General features: G+C 46.0%; 1 protein-coding gene across 4 annotated transcripts in view; it reads left to right on the top strand.

Moving 5' to 3' along the window:
• Positions 1 to 8997: 8997 nt before the first annotated feature.
• LOC143114146 (solute carrier family 12 member 5-like) overlaps positions 8998 to 13039 on the top strand; it is a 24271-nt gene continuing 20229 nt past the window's right edge. For all 4 annotated transcript variants that reach the window (XM_076275625.1, XM_076275626.1, XM_076275624.1 and 1 more), the window contains exons 1-2: positions 8998 to 9027; positions 9244 to 9378. In XM_076275625.1, coding sequence (XP_076131740.1) covers positions 9013 to 9027; positions 9244 to 9378 — 150 coding nt within the window. In that variant the 5' untranslated portion in view covers positions 8998 to 9012. The remainder of the gene's footprint in view (positions 9028 to 9243; positions 9379 to 13039) is intronic.

Here is a 13039-nt window from a genome sequence, read left to right as displayed (position 1 = left end):
CTGTTTTATCACAGTTTTTTTTGTTGATCTATAAATTGTGGGGCTAAACCCCAGGAGTGGATTTATGCTGACTGCTTTATGCTTTGTGGGGCAGACTATCATGACTAGGTGATTTAGAGATGCAGCCACACAAGCTGAGGCAAACTGGTGAGTGCAGAATTGTATAGTGTTCCAAAGGGAACCCCCATTAGCAGGTGGACAGGTATGCTGTTGCAGCACTGGGGAACAGCTTTAACTTGGAATTTTAGAAACATTTCTGATCAGATCGTCAAAGCAATAGTTGAACAGCATGCACACAGTTGAATATGTTTTATGTTACCGGTATATTAAACTGAAATGAAAATGTGCTTTTAATATGCAATGTAAGGCAATATTTTGATATTTCAAAATAGACTAATTGTATTGGAGCATAGGTGAGATACTTGTAACATTAATCTTGAGAATTTATTGAAATGGGGTTAGCTTCTCATAGTGTGCATCCAACGCTTTTTAAAGGTGTAGGCTTTAGGCAAATGGCCACCAATTAAAAATCTTCTCCAGACACCTCTGGCTACTTCCTTTTTGCACAAAGCTACATTTAACCTTGAACGTGTTTCTCATTTCAAAATTCTGGAGAGCCCTTAAAAGATTTTACAATGAACACAAAGTATGCCAAGCCGTTATTTAAATGAACTTTGCCAGCTTCTTTGTATTCAAGGCTTCTTTGTATTCTGCAAGAGAAAGTGGTACCCCTCTGACTCAACCGCTTTTCATCTGATCACACCGTCAAAATCAATTAATCACGACATCACAGGCCGACAGACATAGCAGAGGGCCACAGATGCTTCCGCCTGCATACACAGCCTAACACACACACACACACACACACACACACACACACACACACACAGACACAGACACAGACACAGACACAGACACAGACACACACACACACACACACACACACACACACACACACACACACACACACACACAGACACAGACACAGACACAGACACACACACACACACACACACACACACACACACACACACACACACACACACACACACACACACACACACACACACAGACACAGACACACACACACACACACACATACACACACACACACACACACACACACACACACACACGCACACACACATTGCATTGGCAGGTTTTGCCTGTGTCGGTCACTCATAAGCTGGGCCCTGGGCACTGCCCCCGTGAGGAGACTGCACAGCCAGCGCCAGAGGGGAGGCTGGGCAGGACTCAGTGGGTCACGCTGCATGAGGATAACAGCTTAGACAGAACCAGAACAGCGTCCACTGGCAATCAGGGTGGACGCCAACACAAACATCTGATACACACACACACGCATACACACACACACACACACACACACACACACACACACACACACACACACACGCCCGACAACAAAGTCAAAGAAATATTGCAGTTATACAACATACACAGGGTGTATATAACACACATACACACTGTACATAAACACACCAAAACAACAAATAATTCTGAACAACGTTTGACCATTTAATGGGCCACTATTATCATCGGTGAATATACAAATCAAGAATGTATTGCATTCATAAATTCTGCTTATTTTATGGTGGTGCAGTGCAACCAGGTTGTAAATCGTGTGTTCTCTCAGAGCTGAACGCATAGGTTGCCAGAAGATGTCTGAAGAAATTAAGAGTTTGAAGGTCACACACCGAGGGAGATTAAAAAGAGAATTTACAGTGTTTAGTCAGCTCCGTCACCATGATATAACACAAAATCTTCTGCCCAACAGATTCTGTTTCACAAACACTCCAGGGGAGTTAGTTACAGCCTTCTTTTAATGCCAAACGGAAATTGGAGGCGGTTGTGATGAAAGGCGAAAATCAATGAGGGATATTGTTGTGACAGCGAATCGGCGGAGCGGAGGCCAGAGATGTCAGAGTAGCCATTAGATGGACATGACTCACACAGACCACTGCCTTTCCTCAGGAGTACACTTGCGTGGGTGTACATGATACTGAGTGTTGGTTAGAGATACCTTCTCATGACTGTTTTTTGTTTTGCTGTGTAATGGTTTACATGATGAAAATGTTAACAAATGTATAATTTGATTTGGATTAAACATAATGGATGAGAGGTAGCCACATAAATAAATCAATAGAGACAAAGAGATAGAGAGAGAGAAATGGAGATAGATATTGCTTCCCGTAACCTGCTCACTCGTTTCAACTTAAAAATCTGAGGAATGAGTTCTTCTGGGTATGTCTCCTGTCTTGGCAACCTGAATTACATCTGATGTATGTTCTGGGATTACCTCAACATTCTACATATGTGATGCAATCTGGGAAAACCCTTCACATGGTGCAATTTTACCAACTTATGTTTCTGATACCATCCTAGCAACATCCAAGATTTTGGGAGGATGGTATCCAGGATTTTGCTAGGGGACAGTGTCCAGACTGTTGCTAGGATATAATCAGAATCTTAAATTCGTGAAATTTCACTAGAGGGTTAAAATGGAGCAAAAATCAAGAATTTTTGAGTGCATCATGTGAAGGGTTTTCCTAGATCGCATCACATATTTTTTGAGGGTCGTTCCACAGATAAGAGTACATGTGCTGCCGTTATGCTTCTATATATCTGGGTGTAGTCCTAAGGTATGAGCCACTCTTCAATTGTGTGAGAGCTCATCAGCACTGGTGTTGGTGTTTCTGTAAACCAGGCACCTTGACTCTCAGGGTGCCCTCCAATCTCTACCCAAACACCTAATCAACAGAGCTCTCACAGCACAGAGCTCTCAGAGAAGATGTAGGGGAGAGAGAGAGGGAGAGAGAGAGAGAGAGAGAGAGGGAGAGAGAGAGGGAGAGAGAGAGAGAGAGGGAGAGAGAGAGAGAGAGAGAGAGAGAGAGGGAGAGAGGCAGGCAGAGGAGCATGGTTCACAAAAACACTGACAATCAAATAAATAAATGCACACAAAATCATAAAATGCATAAAAAAAGGGGTGGGGGACGAGATTATATTTAAGCCACAAAGCTAAAAATGGTTTTAAGAACAGATTTAAAAGCACTGGATTACTGTGAGCCTCGGGACAGCAGGGGTCATTGGTCAGGGCAAAAAGCACAGTCAGAAAATATAATAAAACCAGAGTGAAACGGTCTTCTGTTAAGATACAAACCCTTGATGCCCCCTAATCTAACTGAGCCTGCAGCCTATCTCTTACCTACCCTCTTTATCACCAGTGAACTCCGTGTGCACCCCCACCCCTCCCCCCGCCTCCAAACATCATCACCGCTGTCTCTTTTGGTGAACCTTTTTTAATGCATTTTTTTGTGCACTCTCTCTTACTACAAAGCCTTATTTTAGACACACACACACACACACACACACACTTGTGTGCGTGTGCCCACTAGCCGTCGGACAGCCCCGGGGGGTTGTGTGTGTGTGTGTGTGTGTGTGTCTTTGGGGAACAATGAGAGTTCAGCAGCATCAGCAGCAGTGTTGGCAGAGGCAGTGCGCTCCTTCCCTCAGCACCCCCCCCCCACAGTGAGCGGCTCTCTCATGTGTAATTACACACACAATCACAGGCCCCGACTCAAAATGGTAATTACCTTCTACTGCACTCTTCCACATGTGTAGAAACACCTCCGCAGAAAAGGTCTCCAAATGAATAACCCTTTTGAAGTTGTTGGTGCGGCAATAACTAATTACATTTAATATATCGTTATGGTTCGTTTGACTTCGACATGGATGATTGTAGTAGTGTTATGCTAAACCCATGACCATGCACTGAAGTATGAATGTCAATTCATGTTCTGGGCTTCCTAAGAAGTCTTCCTCAGCTCTACACACTGACGGTTCCACAGAACACAGAATCATTCTCAATGAGAAGAACAGAACTAGATGTACTAGATGCTCCAGCTGAATTGTGGGATAGCGTAGTGAGCAAGCGTCGGACACTGTGGAGGTAGTAGGCCACCTAGGTACTTTTGGCCTACTTGTGGATACCTACTGAGTATTGGGACGCCCTACGATTGTGACGTATTGCTTCTTGCCTATTATATAGTAGGCTAGTATGGATATTCGGATGCAGCCTAGATATAAAGTGTTTTTAGAGGTCTATGGAAAACTTCAGTGCCGAAGCATTATTCAAAAAGACAGGTTCTGATTCAGTTCAGAGTCTACTGTTGTATGCAGAGCAACACTCAAGCACTCACTGATTTCTCTCAGAGTGTGTGGAAGTGATTTCCGGCTCAGCGGCCACTTCAGGGGCATATCCTGCCCGACGAGCCTGACCAGGAGGGCTGTGATCCGCGTCACTGGGACCTCTGGCCCTCGGCCTCCGAGCCGTCTTCGCATCAGGGTTCAGCGACGGGTGAGCGAGCGTGTCAGAGCCAGACTCTGTAACCTGCTGCGGCTGCCGCCTCCCCACTTCGCTCCGCACCACTCTGTCCCAATCTCTGGAAGCAATCTCTTGCACAAAAACTGCACCAAATTGAAATGTTTTCTAATCCAATTTGGAGGCAAAAAGAAGCTGGTCTTTGGCGAAATACGGCGAGGTTTAGGGGATTAAGAGCTCCTGGGGTATGAGCAGTGGAATCTACTTGCATTTGCTTGCATTCCAATGTGGAAAAGGAATCAATGGCCGTCACAGCTCAGAGGCCTCAGAAACTTGTGTATGTGAGGTGGGAGAAAGTGCTGGAAAGGTCCCGGCCTGTCTTTGCCATTTGTCAGTTGACTTGGTCCTGGGGGAACTGAAGTGTGGGGTCTGTGATTGGAATGTTCTGAGATGACTAAGGGAGAGTGGTTGGATTTTGCATGTAAATTGGATTGTAGTTAGGGGAGGCTTTTTCACATTTCATTGGGTTTCACTGGGCAATGGGACTCTTTACACCCTTTTAAACATTGCTTTGTGCTAAACAGGTGGTGCTTTATGTCACCTGGTTGTGCACTTTATGGTCTGTGGAACAGATGTAGAGTTGTGTGTGTGTGTGTGCTTGTGTACGTGCGTGTGTGTGTGTGTGTGTGTGTGTGTGTGTGTGTGTGTGTGTGCTTGTGTGTGTGTGTGTGTGCGTGCACGGGTGTGTGCTGCATGTGTGTGTGTGAATGTGTGTGTGTGTGTGTGTGTGTGCACATGGGTGTGTACTGTGTTTGTGTGTGTGTGTGTGTGTGTGTGTGTGTGTGTGTGTGTGTGTGTAAGAGAGGGCGAGAGAGAGAGAGAGAGAGATGGAGAGAGAGAAAGTGCTGGCTTGTTTGTGAGATTGCGTGATGCAGAAGGACACAAGGGGACTTGCCTTTGGAAAATAAGCAATTCCAATGGAAGCGTGTTGTGCGCTTGACAGAAACTTCTAGCAAAGATGCTCCAGTCAAGGCTGCGTCAGGTCGTGTCACCTGTTTTCGCCCGCGCCGTCCCCCCAGAGAGCGCTGTCCCGATGCGGTGCAACATTTTTATTTATTTACAGTGTGGCTGAATAAATCATCTGCTCTGTGTCGTTACAGAGGAGACAGATAGACAGGTAGAACAGATTGGAAATGTAAATTAGAACTGATGCAGACGGCGAGGGACAGAGGGAGGGAGAGAGAGAGGGATGTAGAGAGATGGAGAGGGAGAGAGAGGGATGTAGAGAGAGGGAGAGGGAGAGAGAGGGATGTAGAGAGAGGGAGAGGGAGAGGGAGAGAGAGAGAGGGAGGGAGGGAGAGAGAGATGAGGACAGAGAGAGAGAGTTTAGCACAAGAGCGCTGCTAAGGGCAGTGACACACACACGCAGTGACAAGCACAAAAACAAACACATACTGATTCCTTAAATTTGCACACACTCTTGGGGTGAAACTTTGAGTTGAACTTTAGAATTGTACACACTCATCTGCTGAGCTGCCGTCTTGCCATTCAAACTTTCCACATGGTTAAAACATCATAATATCTCACACACATTTCACATTTTTGTTTATGTGTGCGTGTGTACCGTATGCATGTGTGTGTGTGTATGTGTGTGGTGTATGTGTGTGTGAGTTTATATGCCTGTGTGAGAGGGATTTAGTCGGATCTCATTGTTCAATCCCAGGATCTGACTGTTTGCCATCACATCAATCAGGGAAGCTTGTCATCTGAAACGTCATTCATTATCTGCTGTTTCTATTAACTCACTCCACACGTCCAGATGTGCACAATTAATCATAAATGTGATTACAGATATGGGTGGCAATACCACACATACAGTTACACCAACAGTCCAGAAAGAATCTCATTGAACAGCTCACATAGTGTGTTTAATAAAACATTGGACTTGAATGTAGTTCAATTACATTAATTATTGTTACATAACATTAATTACAATAATTATTACATAACATATGATCTTGGCTACAGTAGTTTTGTTGATGGTGAATTGACAATGAATTGATTCCTCTACTTGAAAGTCAAACATTTGCTTCCCATTTTGTGTCCTGGAAAAGGTGACATATTTCAGGCTGCAGTGTCCAAGATATTATATTCTTGTGTGTTTATTGGCGACTTGATAATGGAAATGCATCAATAAGCCTTAACTAGAGCAGTGAGGGGTGTAACAGCAGAAACCTTAGTGCCCAGTAGAAAGCACTCACACCAGAAGAGAAAAGCTGATGCAAAGCTGACAACAGAGTAGAGACTATGGAGAGCAGTGAAGATTTGGGACCCTCAGAGAGACCATTCTGAGTGGGAAGAGAGGGAAGGGGATGTGTGGTGAGCGTGGGCCTCCTCCTTGGAGGGACATTAATCAAAATGGGCTCTGCTCTCAAGGACTCAGAGGACACACTCCAAAAGCAGTTATCATCCAAGTACACCCTAGTCTTAATTACACAATGCACACACACACACTTGTGCATGTGAACACAGACAGGCATATACAGTGTAAATACCCCCCCCCCCCACACACACACACACACAGACACACACACAGTAAACTGCCCTCACAGTGCGTGCGTGTGTGCGTGTGTGTGCTGAGAGCAAGATGTGAGTGCATGTGGGGGGACAGTGATTACGCAAGAGCGCCAGTGAGCAGGAGTGAGAGTGCAAATGAGCAGTGCACAGACAGAGCATATGAGAATGAAAAGACAGAAAAAGTTAAAGACACTCTGAAGGGTAGAGAAAGAAAGGAAAAAAGAAAGAGTGAAGAAGAGAGGAGGAGAAGAGGAAGAAAGCCTAGGACTCCTCCGGTGAGGGGTCACAATATTTATATTCATATGAATGCATTAGTGCATATTCATACTCGAATCCTGTCCCAGAGGTCAACCTCCACTGACCTGTACTGCCCCTCCAAACCCCCTGCATCATGGCTGAAGGTAAATAGGTGAGGCGGTGACGTCATCGAGTTCCCCCCCCGCCCCCCCCCCCCCGTGCACCACGGCTCATTGGCCCGCGGTGCTCAGGCACGGTTTACTGTACAGTAATCCTGAGTAATGGCTGCCATTACGGGGTGCCCGGCCACGAGGGGTGGACGAGCCGAGGCGAGCCGAGCAAGAGAGCGCTGCGAGCGTCCCCTCTGACCAGATGCTGGGCTGCTGACTCCGGCAGACCTGCCGCTCAAGGTTACCGGGGGGCAAACCAGTGCCGCTCACATGCTCACACAACGTGCATGCAGAGAGAGAGAGAGAGCGAGAGAGAGAGGGGAGAGAAAGAGAGAGAGGGAGAGAGAGACAGAGAGAGAGAGAGAGACAGAGAGAGAGAGGGGGGGGGGACACAGCTCAGGCAAGGGGCTGCACAGGCTGATCTGAGATCTGCTCTGAGATGTTTCCTCCATGCTGTGTTATATGTCTATAATGCGAAGAGCGTACCTTGTTTTGGCTATGAATTATTCTGCCATGCTTGTTCTCTAGTGCGAACAGCATAGAGGTACATCCATGGGCACTGAGGCAGATGAGTGCTAAGGAGGAGCCTCTCTGACAGACTGTCATATGCGCTGTAAATGACAGTCTTGATGACTTGCGCTTTTGTGACGTGAGTGCACTGAGCTCTGAGAGAGAGAGAGAGAGAGAGAGAAGAGAGAAAGAGAGAGAGAGAGAGAGAGAGATGGAGACAGCCAATCACTGCTGCTGCGGTCCATCAGTTCGAACAGCTCAGTGATGAAAGAGACTTGATGCTCATTTGTCAAAATGCATGTGAGCTCCATCTTTTCTGCTGCTGTTTCTTTAATGTAAAATGGGTACAACCTACCTGTGCATTCACCAACACCAACACTCACACCTCCTTAGACATACACCAGCACATCCATCCCCCAAACACACACACACGCACACACACACACACACACACACTCACGTAAACACTCTTTGCAGATCATCAATGTGTGTCTGAGCTTGTGGTTGATGCAGTGCAGTACCTCTTTAGTATTCATCCTCCTATTTGAGAACGAGGGAAAAAGACAGAGGGAACAGAGAGGGGGGAAAGGAGAGAGAGAGAGAGAGAGAGAGAGAGAGAGAGAGAGAGAGAGAGAGAGAGAGAGTGAGAGAGAGAGAGAGAGAGAGAGAGGGAGTGCGAAGGGGGTAGGGAAGGGTAATTCTGAGCCTCTCTGTGTTAGTACCGCTTGAAGGATGAGCTAAATTTAGTGCGTGTGTGTTATCCTCCAGTGTGAGAGTCTGCACAGCTAAACAAAGCCCCAAGGCAGGCCCGGAGCGAGAGGGGAAGCTTATGCACACACTCACACTGCGACACACACACCTCCGCAGCGATCGCTGGTACATTATGTGCATACAGGGCAATGCGTGCCCATTGAAGATCCATCTAGGGGAGGGCGCACACAATCCTTCTGCCTTGTGGCATGTCAGAATAATTAAACTGAAGCTTTTTTCTCTTTTTCTACCCTGTGTGTGTGTGTTTGTGTGTGTGGGTGTGTGTGTGTGTGTGTGTGTGTGTGTGTGTGTGTGTGTGTGTGTCCATGTGTGTGCGCAGGTGATGGAAACCCCAAAGAGAGTAGTCCGTTCATCAACAGCACCGGCAGCAGTGACGTGGAGAAGAGCCAGCAGTACGATGGCAAAAACATGGCCCTGTTTGAGGTGCGCTACACTCCCACACACACACACCCACAAACACACACACACAAACACACACAGGCACACAAACAATACAGAACCCCTGCAAATCTGAAAACAGCATAGATAATAAATTCACTCACAGTATGTGAGGCATTGTGTCAGACCACGTGATGTAATTTCCTTTAGATGTTGTTATGCTACAGTGACCTAACGCAATGTGCGTGTGTCCCTCTACAGGAGGAGATGGACACCGTGCCCATGGTGTCCTCTCTGCTCAGCAGCCTGGCCAACTACTCCAACCTGACCCAGGGCAGCAAGGAGCACGAGGAGGCCGAGAACAACGAGGAGCCCCGCAAGAAACCAGCCAGTCAGGTACAGCCACACAATGTTGCACACACACACAGCACAGCCCAACGTAATCACAGTGCAATCACAACACAATCATAACTCAATCACAGCACAGCGCGACATAATCACAACATAATTACGACGCAATAAAATAACACATAAAACAACACAATGACAATGCAATCACAACATAATTATAACACAATCATCATAACGCCATCACAGCACAGCACAACGTAATCACAACACAATCACAATGTTATCACAACACAGCACAGCACAACACAATGCAATCACAATGCAATCACAGCAAAACATAGCACAGCCCAGCACAGCACAGCACAACACGATCACAACACAATCGCAATACAACTCAACACAAATCAACGCAACACAACACACCCAAATAGGTACACAGCAGTACAATACATCAAAGCAATAATGTTGGGGATGAACAGTGGACTGTAATGCAGCATAAAACCACACAGCCCAGGCAGAGTGCAGTAAAGGACAACATCACATTGGCCAGGTACCACCAGGTACCACACACCTGTTCTATCACAGGTACAGTCCACAGCAGCGTACCCAGAAGGGACCTGTTCAGCTTTTAAAGACAATCTACAGTAATGTACAGTAATTTTTAGAAAGGCCTGTCTCTGCCTTTGTTAATTAATAAGAGTGTCAAATCACTTGTGCTGGGAAGTTGTTTATCATTTGGTGGTGCATGTTACATCATGCTTCATTGGCAACCGCCTACTCTGCCTATGACAAATAACACACACTTCATTTGTGGGATGAGAATGTGAGAAAACAGTGTATTAAGGAGTCCCAGCAGGCTGGCAGAGGAGGTCCGTCTAGTGCGGAGACAGTAATGAGCCACTCTTACTTCCCCCAGCCCAGTCCAAGGAACCACCCCTGTCAGTGCTGCGGCTTCTAACAAAGGTCTCCGCTCCAAACTCTGCAGTCATTAAGTAGCCCTGGCGAACCTGACGAACCTGTTAGCAAATTTGAATTTGGTCTTCAGGTTCGTCTGGAAAGGAGCCCATTGATGCCCATTTCCAAATCACCAAAATCCCAGGATCGAATCATAATCACTTATCCGACATGGGGCGGGCTTTATGTGGTGACAGATACTAATTTTATTAATTTGGTTGACACTTTTATGCAAAGCAACTTACAGATATCAATTATTACAACAAGGGCCAGTCTCCTCAAAGCAACTGGGGGCTAAGTGCCTTACTCAAGGGCACAACACAGACAGCCAGGAATTGAACCCATAACTCTGCTGGCTACAGCATGCTAGCCCAGCTCCTTAGCCACTATGCTACCACCGCCCAGTGCTTTCAACACAACCATTGGCTACTCTGATAGTGACAGGGTTAAACGGTTATGGACTTGAATTTGTCTTTGTAATTGAGTAAACAACTGCATTTTAAACATTTGTTTACAAGAAAGATTTTGTGCACTTCTGAAGTGTTTTAGTAGGAGGTTAATGCACCAATTTCAAATTAATTTCACTGCTGGTTATGCCCCTGGAAATCGTAAGTCAATGAAGCCTTTCCAGGCCCACTCGCAATCTCAACTAGGATTTGAGAGGAAGTCTGGTGTTAACCAGTCTTTAAAGGTTGATGTCCCAAAAATCTACGGCCATTAAAGGTAGATTCCTGCATTTTTTAGCAAAATGTTCTTGATATTTGCCACTGCCACCATTTTGCCATGCTGAAGCAGCATATTCACAGGAGGACAATGTGTGGTGCAGGCTAAGCCTCTTTGTAAGGGTCACATTTATAGAGCTGGGACTATGCAGAAGCACCAGAGTGTTTGTGAGTACACACACACACACACACACACACACACACACACACACACACACCTACACCTGATGGACAGCTAAAGGAATGAATATGGGAAGAATTGGCTGAATTTGGCTAAAAGTACAGCCTTATATGGTACAGAGAAGACATCCACACATGCAACCATGCAAGAATACATGCTATAGGATATCAGTGAGCCCGACAGACAAGATTAGCTCACAGCTAATGCTAGCAAACTCCACACGGCGCAGCATGGGACATGACTAAACATGACAGCGCATGACAGAAACATGACAGGCCACAAATGCGCAAGCAGGACACCATCAGTCTCAAGGTCGCAGGAGTCAATTCCCAAGGAGTGCGGATAACATATACCTTGTCCAAGATCAGATGATACAACTCCTTGTAATACACATCTACACGTTACCGCTCAGAGCAGAAGGTTACATCATGGAACATGACAGCATGAAACAGGCAGAATGCTGCTACATTCTCTCATGTCATGTCACTGACAGTGCAGTATATGAGATGCTGTGTGTGTGTGTGTGTGTGTGTTTGTGTGTGTGTGTGTGTATGTTTGTGTATGTGTCTGTCTTTGTGCATGTGTTCATCTATGTTTGTGCGTCTGTGTGTGTGTGTGTGTATGTGTGCGCGTGCAGGTCTGTGTGTGTGTGTGTGTGTGTGTGTGTGTGTGTGTGTGTGTGTGTTTATATCCACCTGGCCATGAGCAGCTGATTAGACAGTAGACAGAGACAGCTTGTTATTGATGACATCATTCAGATCTCTTCTCTTCCCCGGTGCAGCATAGCAGTTAGAGCCACTTAAAACGTACCGCTCAACAGAGGCACATTATTGCTCTCATCACCACTGGGTGTTATTATTTGGATATGTGTGCAGCTTTCACACCCCCCTCTCTCCCTCTCTCTCTCCACTCCTAAAAGGTAGTTTTAGTTCAGTGGTTTTAGGTCAGCATATAACAAACATCAGTAGATAAAAAAATAAAATAAAATAAAACTAAAAACTCTTGTGTTGTTGTTGTTGTTGTTGTTCCACCTCCACCTTCCCTGGCCTGGCCGTCCCGAGAGCGGGACTGTAAAATGGAGTCCCATCGCCCCTGGTCAACACCATGACTCATCACTTTTCTTTTTTCTCCCACATGCTTTTAAATTAGGGCACACGCTTCAGTGGCAGAGATGGATCTGCAGAGGATTTTCCTCCCTCTTTTCTTAAACTCCACATCGACGTTCTCCACAGAGAGCATCTCGTTTTTTTTCCCCCCTCGACATTTTTCAATTCGGAACGCTGGAAACCGAACTCATGAAAGAGATTATGGTCTGTGGTTGTCATGGGGATTAGCTGCACTGTATGGAGTTTAATGAGGGTGGAGACTATCAGAGGGTCATTATGAGTTTTAATGAGCGGTTTAGATTTTGGGAGGATACTTCTACTACACGTTCCCTTTTTTGACAGTGGTGGCTCTGAGCCAGTTAACATTAATTGGACAGAAGCCCACAGAGAAAAGAAGACATGTTCAATCACAACAACTCCTTAGAGTTTAATTATTGGCCCCTAATATATGTGCTTGTTAGTGTGTGTGTGCGTGTGCGTGTGCGTGTGCGTGTGTGTGTGCGTGCGTGTGCGCGTGCGCGTGTGTGTGTGCGTGTATAAGTGTGTGTGTGCGTGTGCGTGCGCGTGTGTGTGTGCGTGTATAAGTGTGTGTGTGTCATGCACATATTTTGTATAGCCTGCTGTGTATACTGTGCTTGTGCACTTACTGTAACAAATTGCACGCCTCAAACATTTTCTACTGCTTTTTTTGTTCTCCCAACACAAAGTCGCCCGACTCCCCCTCAGCTCCAAATGCAATTGCC

The sequence above is a fragment of the Alosa pseudoharengus genome, unplaced genomic scaffold (assembly GCF_046254945.1).
Source record: "Alosa pseudoharengus isolate Yale_2024_CS ecotype anadromous, Long Island Sound unplaced genomic scaffold, YU_APseudo_1.1 YU_APseudo_1.1_scf_9, whole genome shotgun sequence".
Classification (NCBI taxonomy): Eukaryota; Metazoa; Chordata; class Actinopteri; order Clupeiformes; family Clupeidae; genus Alosa; species Alosa pseudoharengus.
This window is presented reverse-complemented; position numbering and strand designations above follow the sequence as displayed.